Raw genomic sequence first — 20,643 nt, 5'->3', positions numbered from 1 at the left:
TAAACTTCTTGGGACAATATATTGGAATATTTCTAAGTGCAAGTAAAATAAAGCACATTGTTATATATTTATTTATTGAGATTGTTTTAAGTCAAATGGTAGGTTGTGTAATAATAGCAGTGTAAGCATCAGCAAAGTAAGTGAAACAGCTTAGATACCAGTACAAAATGCGTGCAGCTGTCTTTTCTGCTTTGCATTCTTAAAACATTGTTAATTCCAATTTCTCTATTACACATTTCTGATTCACTGAACAGGGAAACTCATACTGAAGCACATTCCATTAGCTATGATTTAGTCTATTGATGTAATGAGGATGGGTGAAGAAGAGAAAATAGGAAGGAAATAATTACTGAAATATAGAAGTTTGGCGGGATTGATGACTACTGATGTATGCAAGAAAGAATGTGAATGATGAAATTCTATTGGACCAAAATAATCCTCCCCTTTTGTTAAGTGAAGAATGGCATCTAGCTCTAAATTATAACACCAGTTGCCGTGGATATTCATTGTGGATTACTCAATAATGTTGATGCTTTCACATTCTGAGGATCTCAGGCTCCTTGCTTTGAATCTGAATTCAGGCAAAATCCAAGAAAGATGTGCAGATATGGTAAATCCAGTTGCCCTTCCAGTGGGGGATGCCGTTAACTGATTAAATCTCCTGTTGTGACTGGCCAGCTGTTAGCCAGAGGCATGAGGGATGGGTTAATTTCTTTAAGAAGATAAAGTGTAGAATGAATTTGATCATGAGGATGCAGAAAGCAGTAATCGATCTTAAGGTAAGAGGAGCAAGAAATAATTTCTCATTTTTTAATGTGGCTAATGATTTAAGCACTCTGGGTTATCCAATCTATAATTCTCCTTTAAAATTTTTTCTGCTGACTCTAAGTCATTAACTACTACAATACTCAAGGAAGTATAGTTTGGACTATATAATATCATACGATTTAAGTAATACTTAAAGGAGAAAGGAGTAGTAAATTAAAGCGTTTTTTTGTTTTTTAGGTGAATGATAGACAAGAATGAATCAAAGGCAAACATTTGCTTTATTGACATATGTATTTCAGTGGATTAATTTTTAGGCCATCTTTTTGTCCAACTTAATTAATGATAGTCCAGTTTGGGCTTAAGAGATTTTAGAATAATAATTATGTTTAAGTAACCACTCTTCAGGGTACTCAACTCTTTTGGTAAACTTTTCTTACTTTTTGAAATATGTACTATATACCTCCTTTAAGAAAATGCAAATAATACATAAATTCATCTCCATACATAAGCTGACTTAATGGCACATACATAGTAGAAGGGTAAAGATATAGTTTTAATGTATTAAATATGTTGTATTACTAAAAATACCTTGTACTTCAACGTGAGATTTTCTAACATATTTATGTTACAAAATGGTAGGTAGCAGAATGATATTTTGTAAATACTGGAGTGATTGAGAGGTGGCAATTAAATTTAACCACAAACGTTAGAATGTGTCTCTGTCTGTCTCTATTTCTCTATACACACACATACACATAGATATTTTTTCAGAAATATTTGTGAGTAGCATTAATAAATGAAAGGATATAAGAAAAATCAAAGTAGAGTAGGAGAAAGAAAAGGGATTATATTTAAAAGATTAATTGAAAGAAAATATTAAAGGCAATAAGAAAATTAATGAGAATAAAAGGCATTGACAGGTACCATGGATAATCTGTAGACATAGCTTTAGGTGGAAATCAAATTTTTTTTGGAATCCTTTTTTAAGAGGCCCTGTGTCATCTGGCATGATGGAAAAGACGTGGGTTCTGAAGACAGGTGTACATTGTTCTTTTCTCAGCTCCATCACTTTGTGCTAAGAGACTAGACAAGTTACCTAATCTTGTGGCCTCAGTTTCCCCATTTGTAAAAGGAAATTAATAACACCCACTTTTCTGCATTGTTGTGTAGATTCAACTGCAAGTATATGTCAGAATATAGGCAAATGATAAAAGGTGGTTATTTTGTTCTAAAGATAAGACGTAGTCACCCATAAATAGGTTGCATAACAATCACGTAATTTTTAAGGTTGCCAGAACTAGCTTCATAGTTTAAGAAGCTTTTGAGATTTGCATAGTATGAACAAGGACAGTACCACTAAGATGACCGTTTCCCATATTTCTTATCCTAACCTGGTTTTTCTGCTTTCTAATCCCTAAAGTGTATACTGAGAACTGACAAGAGTCTCTTTATCAGATAATCTCATGGTTATATATAATTAGTTTCCTTTTAAGATTTTGTAGGAAATTGGGTTCTAATTTCTCTTAAGCTACCTTACACAGTGTTTCTACCACAATGATTTGGCCTCCATTCCCGTTTTTAAGTTTTCCCTAGGGATCAGAGTACTTGAACTATGTACATAGAAAAGCTAGATAATATCAATAATGCTGACAGACGTTTTTCACTGATGAGACCTGAAAATTACAGCAGTGGATTAATCCCTGGAAAATTAACCCACAGAAAATTTTTCGGGTCTGAAATGGTGTGGCTTCTCATTCACTTGATTTTACAATTTACCTATTGCATTGCTTTACCATCCTCTTTTCTAGATATTAGTTATGAAGCCATTAGGGCAGCAGTGGACAGCAGGCTGTGATTTAATATAGGGCTCTTCATTCTGTTCCTGAAATATTTGTACAACTATATGTTAGTAAACTGACAGAAGTCTTAGTGGATAGCTTTACAGAATTAGGGATTATTTTTCTACATTAAGATGAAGGAAAGATTAGAGGTAGACCTACACAATCAAATGCAGCTCGTGATTTTCTTAGTCTTATTTTACTTTTGACAATTTTAAGAATGAATATTCACTTTGAGTTTGATAAAGAAAAAAAACACTGTTTGTCCAGAAGGGAGAAGAAGGGAACTTAAAGAGAAATGCTGCTCCACGTGACTTATCACTGCCTGTCTGCTTCTTTTCATGTCAGTGTCCCTCATGAAATCAGGAGTCAGGAGCTTTTTCTTTTTTTCTTTCCTTCTTTATTTTTTTTCCTTTGGTGAGGAAGATTGGCCCTGAGCTAACCTCTGTGCCAGTCTTCCTCTATTTTGCATGTGGGATGTCACCACAGCATGGCTTGATGAGTGGTGTGTAGTTCCATGCTGGGCATCCGAGCCTGCGAACCCTGGGCTGCCAAAGCGGAGCACACAAACTTGACCACTACACCACCAGGCTGGCCCTAGTCATGAGTCTTTTGATTTGTGGAAATGAACTTGCTAGTGGATAGTCTCCTTCTCTTCAACTGTGCAGATATAGAAGAAACTGGCCCTTCTTTATTTTCTATCATCTCCTATCCAGAAAGGTTACAAATACGCAAATATGTCCAGATGTTTATGACCAAAATATTCAAGAATTGCAACTCTCTATTCAAGTCTGATATGATTCCCCTATTTGCAGATTTGACTTTCGTAATTGAGACAAAATGACACATGCCTGTACTAATTTCTATATTAATTTGGCATTGTTTCTTCCCATTGTTGGCTTTATTAAAGGCCCTTCCCCTTGGCAAGCTTCCTTTTAGTTTCCTAGTGAAGCCAGTGCTCATTTCTACTCACAGGGCGTGCTCGGCAGCTGCCAGACCAGATGCTCCACTGCTGGGTACTTGGTCTGATTTGAGTCTAGGGACGTGGTCAGGCTGCTTTCGAGATATTTAATTCATCCGGATGCCACAATCTTCAACTTGCTGTCAGTTGTTATGAATTTGTTCCATACTTAATATTTGCAGATGTTACACTGTGCAAATACTTCCTCAGGTCCATATTAAAAAATTATATACTTTTCTCTTTTTGTTTCCCATTCCATTATTTTCTGCTTTAATATTAAGTAATTCCCTTTTTCTAGTTAGTTTTGTGTTTCTTTTTTCTAACTTAGAATGAGAACTAAACTCCTATGTAAACTATATAAACTATAAATTTTTAGCTTAATATAATTTCCACTGTATCCTAGAAGTTTTATTGTTACATATTCTACTTTTCGTTGTGTTTGAGATGCTTTTCACTTGCTGTGTGATCCAGTTATTTGGGAACAAATTAATTTTGTTCATGGTTTTATTATTATTTTCCAATAGATTGGATTATGGTAAATAATATGATCAATAAAAATCTAGTTTTTAGAATTTTTAAAAGATTTTCTTTGTGGCCAAGTTCAAGTGAAATGATTTTTTTGTAGGTATGTGTTTGTGCTCTGTGAAAAATGTAATTCTCGGGGCCGGCTCCGTGGCTGAGTGGTTAAGTTCACACGCTTCACTGTGGCAGCCCAGGGTTCGGATCTTGGGCGCGGACATGGCACCACTAGTCAGGCCACGTTGAGACGGCGTCCCACATCCCACAACTAGAAGGACTTGCAACTAAGATATACAACTGTGTACAGGGCGGGTTTGGGGAGATAAAGCAGGAAAAAAAAAAAAAAAAGATTGGCAACCATTGTTAGCCTAGGTGCCAATCCTTAAAAAAATAAAAAAGAAGAAAAATGTAATTCTCTATTTTAAGTTCATTATTTAATTCTGTATATTCTTACTTTTTTTGGCTTTCAAAATTTGTCCAATTTCTTATATATTTTTGGGATCATAATTCTATCTTGCATTTCCAATATATTTTAATTTTGCCATTATGTTGTTTGGGGCATTGAGGTTTATGGCATATCCTTTAACTATTTCTTTGATGTTTTGATCGTTCTATAGTGTGTATCCTTAATCTGTCCTGCTTTCAATCTCGATATTTTGTATGAATTTGCTCTTTTCTCTCTCTTTCTCTTTTTTAATTTGACAGGTATCTATTTGCTCATCACCGTTTTTTAATCTTGCTATTTTATGTCAAGAAGATTTCTTATAAAAAAATATGTTGATGGGGCCGGCCCCATGGCCAAGTGGTTAAGTTTGTGCACTCTGCTTTAGCCGCCCCGGGTTTCGCCAGTTCAGATCCCAGGTGCTGACATGGCACCACTTGTCAGGCCATGCTGAGGCAGCATCCCCCATAGCACGACCAGAGGTACTCACAGCTAGAATATCCAACTATATACTGGGGGGCTTTGGGGAGAAGAAAAAAAAAACAGATTGGCAATAGTTGTTAGCTCAGGTGCCAAAAAATAAAAAAATGTTGATAGTGTTTCATTCCTTTTGATTCAATTCAAACATCTTTGATTTTAATGGGCTAATTCATCTTGTTTTCTTTTAGTGTAAAAATTTATATGCTGTATTTTTTCTTGCACCTTGCTTATTGTTCATTGTTTATTATACTTTTCTGTTTTTTTCATATTCTCTGATTTGATGAGTTCATCCAACTTTATTGCATGCACAGTCTTTTAATTCTCTTAAACATTTTTGAGATCTTCTAATAAAAACTATATTGTAGAATTCATGATGACAATAATGCTGTTTTACATATGCCTGCTTCAAGGCATTACCATATATTATTTCATTCATCTTATTTATTTAACCTGTACAAGGAAAGTACTATTAGAGAAGTAGCTTTAGATAAAACCTGCCCGGTGCCAGAGTGATGTCTATGGATTCCTTGACAGATGGACATTTCTCCTGCATAAACTTCTTCAGGATTGAGAAGTATTGATGTTTATTTCTCCACTGGGCAATTCCAATTATTGCAATGTCTGTTCTAACAAAAAGTCCAGAGCTGTGTATAGACACTGTCTAGGGCTATTCTAGAACCGTTGCTCCTTAATCCAACCTTATATCCAAAGAACACTCTTTCTGAAGATGAAGCCATTCCATTTTGAACCTTCTGGGCTTAGGCATATTAGGCCCACTGTGATCTCAAACTGAATCCTTACATAAAACAATTGGAACACGAATGGAGGGGAACAAGGAATCATTTGCTATGCTCTTTCCCCAACAATATAGTCTTTATGTATATTCAGTTTTTTTTCCATTTTTCCTGTTAGTTTAAAATCAATGTGTCCATTTTCACTATCATAAGCTACATAACAATGGAAAAATGACAACACCTCACTAAGACACAGTTTTCTTAAGTTAAAAAAACAAAAACCAAGCACAAACAAGAAAAATAATGAGTAATCTTAAAACTCTCCTGAGATGGCTGTGACAGTTAAACAATATTAGTCAAGAATTTGGGAAAGTCTTTTTAAAAAATATAAAAATAAACAACAAAATAATAAAAATAAATAAAAGTATTAAAAAATAAATTATAATACAGAATAATAGTCTTTTTATATCTCTTTTAAAATTAAAAAACAAATTGGTCAAGTGTGTAATTTATGGTACATGCCTAGTAAACATACATATAGAAGTGGTAAATGATAAAAGTATATGGTACATTCTTGGACCCTTAAATATCTTGAAACAGATATATGAGGTATGTAATCAGCTGTGAACATTAGAAAATATAATAGAATTACAAAAGATTTGAAAGCATGTATTTCTTTAACAATGTAAGCATTTTTTTCTTTGTCTATGAGCAATTCAATTATTGTGTTTCTGAAATAAATTAAGAAAAGCTTATTGAGTCTGATCAGCCCTTGTTTCCAGGGAATTGCAGTTCAATTTCATTTTTAATTAGAATTGAACGTTGTGGATTTCTTAGCACTGGTAAGCAAGATCCAGCAATAAAGTATGTACTTAATTTGTATTAAGTTTCTGAAATTTAGTGTAGAGAGTGAGCAATATGTCTCGTTAATATTTAAACATCTCACAATGTTCTGTTGTAGAAGTTTCCATTTATAAAAGCGGCTGTTCTATAACAAATTACTTTCACTTTCAAATAAACCTGTTATCACAACATGAGAAAACTTATTCAATTAAAAGAGAAAACAAAGTAAAGCAATTATTTACTCCCATTCAATGTGCACAATAACTTATAAAGTTTCTAGAAATGCCTAGGAAAGGTAGATATGATGGCTTAAAAATCATATTTGCTGAAATATTATTGCTTGATAAAGTATAAGTGTATTCATATGGGGTGGACATTTTTATATAGGAAACCATTCTCTCTTGAGAGAAGAGAGAATCTTTTTCCATTGTGATGAACTCCAGTGGAAAGAAGCTATGAATCCTAAGATCGGTTATGCTAATATCTTTTTCCTCTTTCAGTTTTTCACACCTGTTTCTGTTTTGTGTCTTGTTTGTTCAATGGGACTCTCATGCTGTTATCACACTGGAGCTAGTTGAGAGTTGTCCATTTAAAGGTATCTTTTTCTTCATTTCTATGCACTCAGGCATTAAACTCGATGTGGTCTCTGCTCAGCATCTTCTCCCTTAGAAGGGAGAGAAAGGAAGGGGGAAGTTTGCAGTGGAAGCTTCAGTCACCTGGGATACAGTCCATTGAAATAATGCTTTGAACTATACTCCTAGACATCTGTAATGAAAAATGTAGCAGGTTGATTTAACAGTTAATATACTGCTCAAAAGATAACTGAGTCAGAATAGACCTTTGTTACCTTATCTATTTAAAAAATATCTAAAATCTGAATGAATATGTACATATAGGTAAGTTTTTCTTCATCCAAAAGGAAATAGTGATTCTCAAGAAAATCAAAAGCCTTTCTGGGCCAGGGAAGTGAGAACTCTGACTGTGACCTCTGATGGGCTTGTATTGTAGAAAGACCTTGTCAATTTCTGCCTGACAGGATGGCAAAGACAACAAAAGGTGATCTATAAACCACATGGATAAGGGACTGGACTTCGACTCTTGTCTGGCAACTATAAATCTTTCTAATTAGTGACATTAGAAAGGATAATATGGAAATTATTTCTATTTGATTGAATTCTCTGCAAGATGTATGCATCAGATTTGCTCCCTAATAAAAGAAGCTACAAATAATCCATGTCCCTGTATGCGTAATCCCTTTGTGTGCCCAGGAGGAAGAACATCTCTTAGCTGTTCACGTCTCGTGACTTATCCTATGCCTGGCTAAAATCTCAGGTTCTGTGTAATTAAATAAATTAATTTCAGGAGGGGTTGAGAAATTTTGTCTTGGTGAGGTAGATTGCTTTTTTTTATTAATGGAGAAAAATCAATAATAAGGTAACAAAGACTGTGTTTCCTTGATTGGTAAAGAAAACGTAATAGACATTACCCTAATTTTAAAAGACATAAGCTAATATTTTAAGTAATAGAATTATAAAAAGTTAAAAAGCCTAATGCAGTTTGGGAAAAAAATTTATAACTTGGGAATCTTAGGGTTTTTAATTCATAGTTCCTCCAATCTAACAAACAACAAAAAGCAAACAGAGCTTGGTATTAAGTGAAAGACAATGGAAGAGTACCTTTAAGTTATACGAATATTTACTTTTGGAAATAAACCCATGAAATTTCATCATTTTTATGTCCAGAAACATTTTTTTCAGGATAACTAGGTTTTTATTTTTTCTTCTTTAATACCACTTTCTACCCCAGGCAAATTCAAAGAAGTTACATTCTCTCAGTTATCAACCTGGTTCTCCTTTTCTTAATCCTTATCATTACCACACAAAACAAAACAAAACAATAAAACTTCACACATTATGTAAGATTTTACGCTTCTACAAATCCTTCAGACATGTTACCTCCTTTGAATACGCCAGTCATTTTGTGTGAAGATGAGAAAATTGGATTGTATTGCTTTTCAGTGGCGTGCCCAACATCCCTCGCCTAATGGCCGGTCCAGTTCAAGACCTCTTACTCTTAGTGCAGTGCTTTTTCATGTGCCATGTTGCTTGCAAGCCAAGCTACAGAGAAACAATTTGATAAATTAAAATGTATTACTAACAGCTTAAAATATCATATAACACTTGTAAGTAGCGCAAGATTTGAAGTTTTTCTGTGGTGAAATTTTAAAAGTAATTTGATATATGCTTTTTAATCTTGATATGCATTTAATTCCTTCCTATATTCCCTCCATATGCACCCACCTTGGAGAAGAGTTATATGTAAAAATTTCAGTTAAACAAATGCACTGTCAAAACGTGCTTTATGTTTTTAATGTTCAAATGATGATTGATAATGCTGTACATTAAGAAAAATTGAACATCAAATATACATCTAGTCACCAAGGTTTGTTTTCTTTTATGTGCAAGAAAATTAGGAGCTCTGTTTAGCATTTCTGTTATAGAAGCAATTTTGTAGGCAGTAGAAATAGAAATATTGAATATTGATTCTTATGAATACATTGAAATATCAGAAAATTATTTATGTCAATAAACCCAAACAATAGCTAATTTCTAAGATGTCTTTAGAGGTATTTATTTATTATCCATGGTTTTCTCCCCATTCATTATGGCTTTAAATACGCTCTTAGTTAAGAATATTGGCAACATACATTTAAAATTTTAAAAATAGTGAATTTTCAAAGACTAAATGATTGTGAGGAGTTCTATACTTTTTCTATGATCTTGTTTATTGTACTAGAAAATTACATAATCCCAGATATGCAGGCACATGGGTGTGTGAGTTTGTGTTCTCTCTCTCCACTGACTGTCTCTTCCTCTTTCATATACTTACATGTATAAGCACTAAAAACAGTAAGTTGGTAAATCAGAAGCTTATGTCTTCATGACAACTTCTAAATATGTACAGTGCTAATACTCTTTTCAGTTCCTTTTGAACACGACTGTTTGGTTTAAAAGCAACAGCATGTCTACTGATGGAATGAGAAGCACATGCAGTTGGTAATATCAGCAATATATTTACTAATGACAATTGTATATTTTTTCCCTGATATTAATGTAAGTGATGAAATCGTTTTAAACAAATTGATAAAGACAAATACTCTTTAGTGCTTTCAATTCATGAGCCATCTTGACAGAGGAAGAGACCCCAGGCCACTGTATTTCCTATCCCAGTCTCAAATCCCTCTCCTCGAACATAAAAGGATTTACAATAATACTTTGGTGTCCCCACTCTATCATTGTGTTCTCAGTCTAGACCTGGAGGAACCAATCTATACCACATGGGTGGATCCACCATGGATGGGAAAGATGAGGAGTGGAAAAGTAAAATAAAGCCTTCTCCTCAATATTTTGAAGCTACAGTTGGAAAAATAACATCATATTTTTAAAGACTTTGGGTTTTTTTTTGAAGATTAGGCTACTTCCATGCAGCAAACATTGCAAAGATTGTCAAACCACTTAATATGAATTAAAAAAATGAAAGAAATTTGCAAAATCACACTAATCTTTTTTGTTATTTGGAAGCAATATGGTTTAATGGGAAAAACACAGGAAAATAAATTATAAGGACACATTTCTCTAGTCTGAAATCTGCTATTGACTACGTATTCTTGATCTAGTCATCCTTATGTCATGGTTACTTCATCTGTGAAATAATAATTCCACAGGCCACAATGAGATATTAGTTTAAAGTAGAATAAAGTTATACGTGAAGATGCTTATAAAATAGGAGGTCTTTCCTTCCTTCTTTCCTTTCTTCCTCCCCTCCTTCCTTCTTTCCCTCCCTCCTTCCTTCCTTCCTTAATTGTAATGATAAAAGTTGAGAATTCTGGGGCTGGCCCAGTGGCACAGCGGTTAAGTTTGCACATTCCGTTTTGGCTGCCCGGGGTTTGCCGGTTCGATCCTGGGTGCGGACAGGGCACTGCTTGGCACGCCATGCTGTGGTAGGCGTCCCACGTATAACGTGGAGGAGGATGGGCACGGATGTTAGCTCAGGGCCCAGTCTTCCTCGGAAAAAAGAGGAAGATTGGCAGCAGTTAGCTCAGGGCTAATCTTCCTCAAAAAAAAAGAAAAAAGAAAAAAATTGTGGATTCTTTTTAGAACTCCAATGGCAGGCTTAACTTTTCTGGATAACTTCAGATTTTTTATTTACAAAAGCAGAAGGTCATTGCTTCTTATTAATCTCACTGGAATTATTTAAATAACTTTGGATACATCAGGTAAAGCAGTTTGAAATCCAAGTAAAAATGTTCAGTGAAATTAAAAAAGAATGCTGTGATTATGCCTTGGATATACTCAGTCTGATTACAGTGAATATTCCTCACCATAATAGTCTTTTTTTAAAACTAACAAAGGAAGGTGAGTTTATTTCTGAAAAACAACAAAGTAAACAGGCGTCTTACAAAAAAACCTTTTTAACGCTATCCTAAGAATACAATACAAAATTAGAGGGCCAAACAACAAATCTATTAATAGGGAAAACAGACTCAAGACGAAAGAATAACATAAAATTTGAGCCCTGAAGTCAAAACATCTGCTTATGAAATGATTGCATATTATGTGTCCAATATTTTTATTTTTCTCGCAGTCCAGAGCTATTTAATTCAAATGAATAAGAATGTACTATGAAATGTTAGATTCATGTTTTTTTAAAGTTTATTTTTATTTTCCTGTTTTGATAGCCATGAATCTTTAAAATCTACACATTCTGTTCTTTTAATACATATTAATCCCCACGACACTATTTTGGAAAAATCCAGATCTTTTTGGCAATCTAAATAAACAGGCATATAATTCACACAGTATTGATTTCAGTGTCTTCTCAGAAAGCAGATCACGGCAAGAAGCATCTGATATGTTTTATAAATTCACCCTTTAGCCAGTCTATTTGTCTTTGTGAAGGATGGATGTAGAATGGGAAGAAAAGTTGTGCTTTAGTGGAAAGATCGTCAGACTTGAATTTGGAAAACTCTAGTTTGATCCCTGGCATTGCCACTTATTAGCTCTGACCTTGGATCAAGCTCTTACCCTTCCTGAATAACACTTTCAGCAACTGTAAATGGGAATTGAAATGACTTATATTAAAATCTCTGAATAAAAATCAACAAATGACTTCTGAAACAGTAGCTGATCCACAGCAGATGTGAAATTAGTACTCGATGACTTGGATTGCAGATGACTCCGCAGACCTAGATTCTAATCACAATTATTTTCCCAAATATTTGTATAAAGCTTGGCAGCTATTTATCTTATGTGGATATCTTAGTTTGCTAGGGCTGCCATTACAAAATACCACGGACTGGGTGGCTTAAACAGAAATTTATTTTCTCACAGATCTGGAGGCTGAAAATTTGAGATCAGGGTGTCAACAGGTTTGGTATCCCCTGAGGTGTCTCTTCTTGGCTTGCTGATTGCCACCTTCTTCTTGTGTCCTCACATGCCTTTTCTCTGTAGACACGCGTCTCTGATAATCTCTCCCTCTTCTTATAAGGACACTAATTATATTGAATTAGAGCCCATTCATATGACCTCATTTAACCTTTAAAGGCCTTATTTACAAATGCAGTCACATTCTGAGGTGTGCTGGAGGTTAGGACTTAAACATATGAATCTTAGGGAAACTCAATTCAGCCCATAACAGTTGACCTTAATTTTATCTGTAAAACTAAGATCTTCTTGCTATGTTATATTTGCTCTTGTTTTCCATATGAAGACTCAGAAAACTTTTCTAGCTATGGAGTCCAGAGGAATGGTTCTAGTGTTAGATCAATGTTTTGAAGAAGCTAAATCACAGAAAGACACAAGCCTTCCCCTTTGATTCTTGACGTCAGGTGGTACAGGGATCCCATGCATTGTGACCAGTGAAAATAAAAAGAGCCGGGCTGAAATTCAATGGAGTCAAAATGGTGAGGTGACAACTTAGGAACATCTGTGAGTGGGTTAAAGCCTACCTATGGAATTCAACTGCTTTTCTCTTGCTGGACACTATGAAGAAGTAAATTGTCTAAATGACAATCACAACAGCATCCTCCCTTTGGAATAAAACAGATGTTTTGGTTGAAAAGTAAGAATAGAAGTCAATAAGGAGAGAAGCTAAGTGGCGGGAATCAGGGCCGGGTCCTTTCTCTTTTGCTTTCTTTGGCTTTGGTTTTCTTTGAATGATTTATTCTTGAATATCTGAATACCATGCAGCCAACCAGTGCCCACATGCTGTTTGTCCAAGGTAATGGGAATGTAAATCTATATTGGACGATTTTCAGGTACCAGACTACTATTCCTGAGTGAGTAATTCCCAGGGAGCTTTGAGTTTTGTAAGATCTGTTCAATAAGGCTGCTGTATCCTGCCCATAGATTCATTTATTTCAGAGGTGATTGTTTGGCAACTGATAGAATCAAGCTTTGTATACTATTCACAAAGAGAAATGTAGTAATATGGTTCACAGCAAGAAATATGGGATCAGCCATCTTGAAGTTGGCCAAAGACATTTTATCTACAAGACCTTGTCAACAATACAAATTTGTGTGTTTAAATCCCAGTGGGCCAATCTCCACATTCTTTATCTGTACTCTTAGGTAACAAAACAAAAATCAAAATGAAATAAACCTATTTTATGTATTTTTACAGAAGTATAAGGAGACAGCATAACACATTTAGTTGAATGTGTTGTTTTTTTAAAAAATTGCAGAAACAATCTGGCTTAATACTTATTCTCACTTTTTAGCAGATATTTATAAGATGCCACAACAAAATGTATTGCATAAGTTTTTCAGCCGGTGGGTGTGAAGTGTAGAACAAATAACATTCATGTAATATACTTGTACCCATATACACTATGTTTTTCATTCATTTAATTGTTCATTCATTTGTTGATACATACACCAATTTATTCTTTAACTCAATAATAGAAAAATCATTTGGTGCTAGGCATATATTTAGAGACTGGGGATATAAAATGAAGCTATAAGTTTTCTGTCTTCAAACAGGTCACACTCTAGTGCTGTTATAGTTACCCACGAAATCCTTTTTAATTCCTAGGGATAAAAAGTAAAATAAATTTCATTTTGGGGACTGGGGGCACTAAATGCTTCAAATGATGTCCTTTTTGTTGGTGGAGCCATGACATACCTTGAAGGGTGTTGACTGACTGTGTGTGGAGGCCAAAAACGTCTCAGGATGACTGTGGACTATTTCTTGGTTACTAATCTAGCAGCTGTCTCAGGCACCTCTGTCATGCTGAGATTTTAGCATTCGTGAAAAGTTGGGCAAGGATCGTGTTGGTTCAGCCGGCAGTGGTTCTTTGAGCCAAATAAAAGAGGGTGGGAGGCGTGTGAGTAGGAGGCTTGTTGAAGGATTTCTATTTTCATGGAAACATAATGTGATTTTTTTTTTTTTTTGAGAAGGAGGAATCCTTAACTATAGAGATATTAGTAATTATCACTGATGGGCATTTTGAATAAGCATGCACAGTAAATTTAAGCAATATTTATCTTCTCTCCTAGAAATAAAATCCTAGTTGAAGTACTTATAGGGGTAGAAATATTCCCAATACAAGCAGAATGTTGATAGCTGCATTAAAATAGTATTCATTCAACCCTGCATCATTTATTGCAATTGTCACATTTATACAATATATTTTAGGGTGTAAACACTGTAAAATAGTTTTGAAAGATGCAATTATCACTTCACAGTGTACTATTAAATTAGACTTGAAAAGAAAGAAAGGAATAATTCAATTACTCAGAAGAGTTTTAATGTATAGATTCTAAGTATTTCAGTTTGCCTTATTTCGTCTCTAATAAAAGCTTAATGCAAAATTAAAAATATATGTTGTGAGAAACCACATCAAAACTATTTGAAAACTCTTTCTTAATCACAGAAATTGTGTTATTTTTGGAGAGAATATTCCTAATCAATAGTTTTAAAGCAAATTTTATGTGTGGTAATACATTTAAAAGTAGAATAAATATGTCTCCATAGACATTTTCTAAATCATAAGATTAGACTTCACGGGTTGTTCATTTAGAACAGAAAGGAGGTTTGAGGATAATGTTGTTCACTCCTTGCATTCTGTGAATGGTGAAACCAAGGTTTGAAAAGACTGAGTTGTCCCATAGCTATTTAGTGTCAGGGTTGGTACCAAAATCCAGTACCATCTCCCAGTCTAATGCCTTGTCACTTGTCTTGGTTATGAATTGATTTATTTGCAAGTAACAGAAGCACTCTCAAAGAAAGGAAGGAAAATCTCACCCAGTCCAAGTGAAAGGAGCACAGCTGGACATGGAGTCTATGCATGGTTATTCCCTCTCTTGCCTGCTCTCATCTATGTTTTCTCTGAATTCTTACTCCTTTTTATCACTCGTTTCCTTGGCACAGCTCGTAGTTTCTATGCCCTAAAAACTAGTTTGCACATGTGAGGGAATTGATTCTGAACGGAGAAGCCACTTGCTCATATGGCACTTTGTGTGAATTAGGAAATGTTGCATCTGCCCCACCATATTTATGTATGGTGTAATTACTAAGAACAGAGTGGAATCTTTATATTAAATGTGTCTCAAAGGAGGTAATCAGGGGCTACTTTCAAAATGTTTAATGACAGAAACAGAGCAGAAACTAAGCATTCAGAAGGAGGCCACTTGGTTCTGATAGTCCATCAGTTGCTTTATCTGGAAGGTCTGGCCGGGACATCCAGGGCAGAGACCAGGGTGACTGGTATAGTGGGGGCCTTCAGGAGGGTCAGGACAGTGCCTATTTGCCAAACAATGTGAAAGCATTTCAACGTTTTAGCAATTGGTATGGCAGGCTCAGCCCTGGAGGAAATATATCAAAATGCTCCAGTGACTTCTACTCTAGGGAAGGACATGACAGTGGCTTGAACAGCTCTCCTTTTACAGCAGAACTTTGTTGGTGGTAGACCCTTTGCTTATCTCATGAAAGTGGCAACTCCAGATCTTCTTGAACAACTGAAAAAAGAAAGAGGGAGAAATTCCATATGCAGGCAGCTGGAAATCAAATATAGACGTTGTAGGAATGCTGCTTGAGTATTGTTGACAAAGGCAAAACGGGAAAAGGCCAGTAGAATAACTCTGACTGGGCTTGAAAGTTGGAAAATCTGAAAAGTCTGCTTATTTTAAAAGAAAAAAACTCAGAAAAACGGAGTCATTTTATCTTAGTCACATTCATGAAATGGCAGTATATGAACTTTTAATGCATATGATAATATTTTTAATAGTTTGTTCCCTTCTTTTAGCTTTCGTTATTGGAAAAGGCTGGATTTGGAGGTGTTCTTCTGTATATTGATCCTTGTGATTTACCAAAGACTAGTAATCTTAGCTATGATACCTTCATGGTATCACTGAATCCAGGAGGAGACCCTTCTACGCCTGGTTATCCAAGTGTTGGTAAGTTTGTTGTTAATCTTTATTATTGTTATAAACATTACAAGGTGGCAGTTTATAAGTACGTGTACCAAAGTTAATCAAAGAATAGTAAAGTCGAAGAATTCTTACCACTCCATATTTTAAAAGTGAATTTTTTTTTATAATTTAAAAGTGATTTTTTTATCTTAAAATTTTAGACTACCCATTTGTTGGAATAAAACATTTTAAAAAGTCTATAATATATTTTTGTCTCAATAAATAGCAGTATTGTGAACAGAGAGAAACCATATTTTATGTGTTATTATTGATTGATAAGATAAATTAACACCATGTGAGATGGGCTCTCCATGTAGGTGTAAAGCATGTACAAATACCTAGAAGCATGAAATGTCTGCTGCTTTGGGGGAGCTGTAATAACTTTAAGTCCAGAATCTAAGGGTTCACGTGGTCAAGTTAGGTGACTAAAGTAGTGGGAAATGATGCTGGATAAGAAGAGAGTTAATATGATCAAATTGTCCGGCTCCCTAAAAGAAGGGATCTCATTGGTTTGGCCAGCCACTGGCAGAACAGAGATAGCCATCTTTGCGTCAGACATCTTTCTCTTTCCCAGTAAGCTGTGTTCATGATAGAGGGGCCCATGTGGCAGAGAGAAGACAACTACGATTTGGCAGGGGCTCACTGCATCATTGAATTTCTGTACAATGTGTCATTGACAAATATTCTGTTTACATAGATTTGGCTGAAGAAAAAGCTCTTTAGACCCTCTTCCAGGGTGATACTAACCATTAACCATGACACTTCAGTCAGTAATTAAACTACAAAACAATTCATGTAATTATCCATGTTTTCTGGCAATATTTTTCCTTGCTTTGTACAAAATATCACAAAAGACTTTACTAGTTATTTTACTCAAGTCCAGCTGTCCTTTATATACTAACTTTACCAATCAATTAAACTTTTCCAAGAAGGAATTAAATTGAGTCAAATATAAGTTATAACTTTTGAATTTTATTGGTTCTGCTGTTTACTGCTTTGTCTTTTAAAGTACCCCTTTAATAACTGATGTAAGAATTTTCTCTGGTATCTCATTTATTTGTGCTTTGTGTAGTCCACTGTCTCATTATTATAATTTTGAAATTAAAATTAGTAGGTGTCCATCTACAATTCACCTCATCACCAAAATATCAGTCCAGCTCTCTCATTTGCAAATGCTCTGACTCGGATTGTAAGGCTTCAGCTTCAGGAGGTTGCATGTGGTAGTTAATTCTTTGTGGCAAATCAATGCTACTGAAAAGCAGATACTGTATGAACACTCTGCTTAAGTTGGTAAGTTGCCCAGTTGGCAACATCTACTCTTAAGTTTTTTTGACTCAGGTCATTTCATAAATGTAGAATTCAGTCATACCTAGCAAAATGTTAACCAGAGTCTTGAGCAGTTTCAGAATGCTGTTTTGTCTTTTCTTTTTTTATTTTGGAATAATTTCAACACACACAAAAATTGCAAATATATAGAGAATCTGTATACCTTTATATCAGAATCTTTTAATATCAACATCTTACATAACATAGTATAATTATCAAAGCCATAAAATTAACATTGATACAATGCCATGAATTAGTTACAGACTTTATTCAAATTTCCCCAATTTTCTACTTTTTTTTTCTTGGTCCAGCATCAAAAACAGAGTTCCATACTGCGTTTAGTTGCCTTGTCTCCTTAATCCTGTCTAATATAGAAGAATTCCTCAGTGTTTCTTTTATTGTTTTGACTTTTTTTTTTTTTGAGGAAGATTAGCCCTGAGCTAACTACTGCCAGTCCTCCTCTTTTTTGCTGAGGAAGCCTGGCCCTGAGCTAACATCCGTGCCCATCTTCCTCTACTTTATATGTGGGATGACTACCACAGCATGGCGTGTCATGTGGTGCCATGTTTGCACCCAGGATCTGAACCAGCGAATCGTGGGCCGCTGAGAAGCGGAACATGCGAACTTAACAGCTGTGCCACTGGGCTGGCCCAGCTTTGACATTTAAAAATTACTGAAAGTTTATTTTGTAGGATGTTCCTCAATTGAGCTCATCCAATATTTTCTCATGATTACATTTTTGGCAGGAATACTGCAGAAGAGCTGTTGTATCCTTCTCAGTGCATTATATGAGGGGTACATATTGTAGATACGTCTCATTTCTCATGGTGCTATCTTTGATCCCTTGGTTATGGTTGTGTCTGTCAGTTTTCTCCACTATAAAGGTACTGATTTTTTCCTTTGCAATTAATGAATATCTTGTAGAGATATACTATGAGACTATATAAACATCCTCTTTCTTATCATACTTTTCCCCATATATTTTATCATCCATCAATGATTCTTGTCTCTTACAATTATTGCTGTGGTATTTGCCAAATGATGATGTTTTTCATTTACATCATTCCTTTAGAAGACTTTTTAAAGAAGCATTTTTATGATATTGATACTGAGCCTCTTAACCTCAGGTTCATGCCGCATGTGCAATAAGCCAATCACTAAGACATCAGTGCTTGGAGATGGAGAAAATTTTATTCAAACTGGCAAAAATAAGGAGGCAGGAGGCTAGGTTCTCTCAAATCCACCTTAACAAAAGAAGAGAGTAGGGGATTTTACAGAGTTAAGGGGCTTGGGAAGAGGAGTTTCAGAGAAACAAAGGGGAAATCTGTGTTCTTTTCACTCCAGATATGCCCTTGGGCAATCTGTCTTCTGGGCATCAATGGCAGCTGGGGGCTGGTCATCTAGTGATCCTAACTTCCTTGAAGGCATTCATTTTCTTCTGCAAAACCAACTTGTAAATATTTGTGACCCTTGAGTCACCCTTCAGGTTAAACAAAAAAAACAGCAAATTAACAAGATTAACTTCTTTTCATCTGTATCTGTGTTGGGAAAAAGGTAGAAGGTTGATCATGTTCTTATTGAATATTTAAAGTAACCCTCAGGTACTAAGCTTTAATATGAATAATCGTACTTGCTGCCTACATTCTCAAACAAAGATGAAATGACTAACCATTTTGGGCAAAAATTTGTCAGACTTCTTAGATTCAATGACAAAATACCAGTGCAGTAAGTGGCATTATTTACTATATTACTCATGTACTTATCGAGGACTTATATGAAAAATTCCTTTAAAATATAATGCTGGAGTGGGGCATAGGGAGAGGATCTTTTTTTACATATGAATCTCTATACAGTACACAGAAAAGGAAAAGCTACAACCCATTGTATTTCTTTTTTTGCCCTGGTTGATAAGAAGCTCGGATTAACTACAGTGATTTATACCCCTGGTCTCTGATTCATTTATCCCTCCTTCCTAAAATTATCTCAAAATCTCTGTGTCTTATGGTTTCATTTACATTTTTTTTTATAAATAATGCAGCCCTCCTCGATTTTTGAGGGGAGAGAGAGCAGGAGAAGGCAGGTTGTGAATTGGAAATAAAAACTACAAATAATAATTTATTTATAGTGAACAACAACATCTTACTTAATGCCCTAAAATACTGTCAGTTAAATGATTATTAGAGGAATTAATATAAAACTGCCTCTTTTAGGAACTCCGTTTCATTAACTAATCTATGAATGATTAAGTTCTTAGGAAGTATCTTAGAATAACAAAAATTAAAGAAGGTGTTTTTTAGTGTATATATATTTTTTTGCTGAAGAAAATTTGCCCTGAGCTAACATCTATTGCCAACCTTCCCCTTTGTGCTTGAGGAAGATTCACCCTGAGCTAACATCTATGCCAGTCTTCCTCTATTGTATATGTGGGTCACCGCCAGAAGATGGCCATAAATAAGTGGTGTAGGTACACGGCCCAGACCCAAACCTGAGTGACCAAAGTGGAGCATGCTGAACTTAATCACTAGACCTTGGGCCAGCCCCAATTTTTTTTTTTTTAATATATACAAAATAAAAGAATAGCATAATGAACCCTCCGTATGCCTAAACCAGTTTAATCAACTAGTTACATTCTGCCAGTTTTTGGTCTGTACATCCCCTCACAGTCCACAGCACTGCTTATTTTCTTTTTAATTTTTTTTGTCTTTTGAGGAAGATTAGACCTGAGCTATCATCCACCCCCAATCCTCTTCTTTTTGCTGAGGAAGATTGGCCCTCAGCTAACATCCGTGCCCCTCTTTCTCTACTTTATGTGTGGGATGCCTGCCACAGCATGGCTTGATAAGTGGTACGTAGGTCTCTGCTGGGGAACCAGACTGGCAAACTCCAGGCCACTGAAACAGAGTGTGCGAACTTAACTGCTACGCCACTAGGCCAGCCCAGCACCACTTATTTTTCCAGACAAAATTTACGTAAATTGAAATGCACAAATCTTAACTGACAAAAAGTTACACCCATGTAATCTCCATGCCCATTTAGCTATAAAACATTTCCATCACCTCCACAATTTCTCTGAGTTGGTTCAGTCATTCCCCATCACCAGCTCTAGCTAACCACCAGTCTCACTTTTTTCACAGTACAATATTGTAGAACTTCATAAAAATGGAAATGTGCAGTATTTATTCTATTGTTTGCAGGTTCTTTTGCTCAGAATAATGTCTGTGATATTTTTTCATGGTTGCATGTATCAGTAGTTTGTTCCCTT

General features: G+C 35.2%; 1 protein-coding gene across 7 annotated transcripts in view; it reads left to right on the top strand.

Moving 5' to 3' along the window:
* The window catches only part of NAALADL2 (N-acetylated alpha-linked acidic dipeptidase like 2), a 1,259,279-nt gene that overhangs the window by 776,740 nt on the left and 461,896 nt on the right, over positions 1–20,643 (top strand). For all 7 annotated transcript variants that reach the window (XM_046659057.1, XM_046659060.1, XM_046659059.1 and 4 more), the window contains one exon: positions 15,890–16,040. In XM_046659057.1, coding sequence (XP_046515013.1) covers positions 15,890–16,040 — 151 coding nt within the window. The remainder of the gene's footprint in view (positions 1–15,889; positions 16,041–20,643) is intronic.

The sequence above is a fragment of the Equus quagga genome, chromosome 4 (genome assembly GCF_021613505.1).
Source record: "Equus quagga isolate Etosha38 chromosome 4, UCLA_HA_Equagga_1.0, whole genome shotgun sequence".
Lineage (NCBI taxonomy): Eukaryota > Metazoa > Chordata > Mammalia > Perissodactyla > Equidae > Equus > Equus quagga.
The sequence above is the reverse complement of the archived record's forward strand: the minus strand, read 5'-3'. Positions and strand labels throughout refer to the sequence as shown.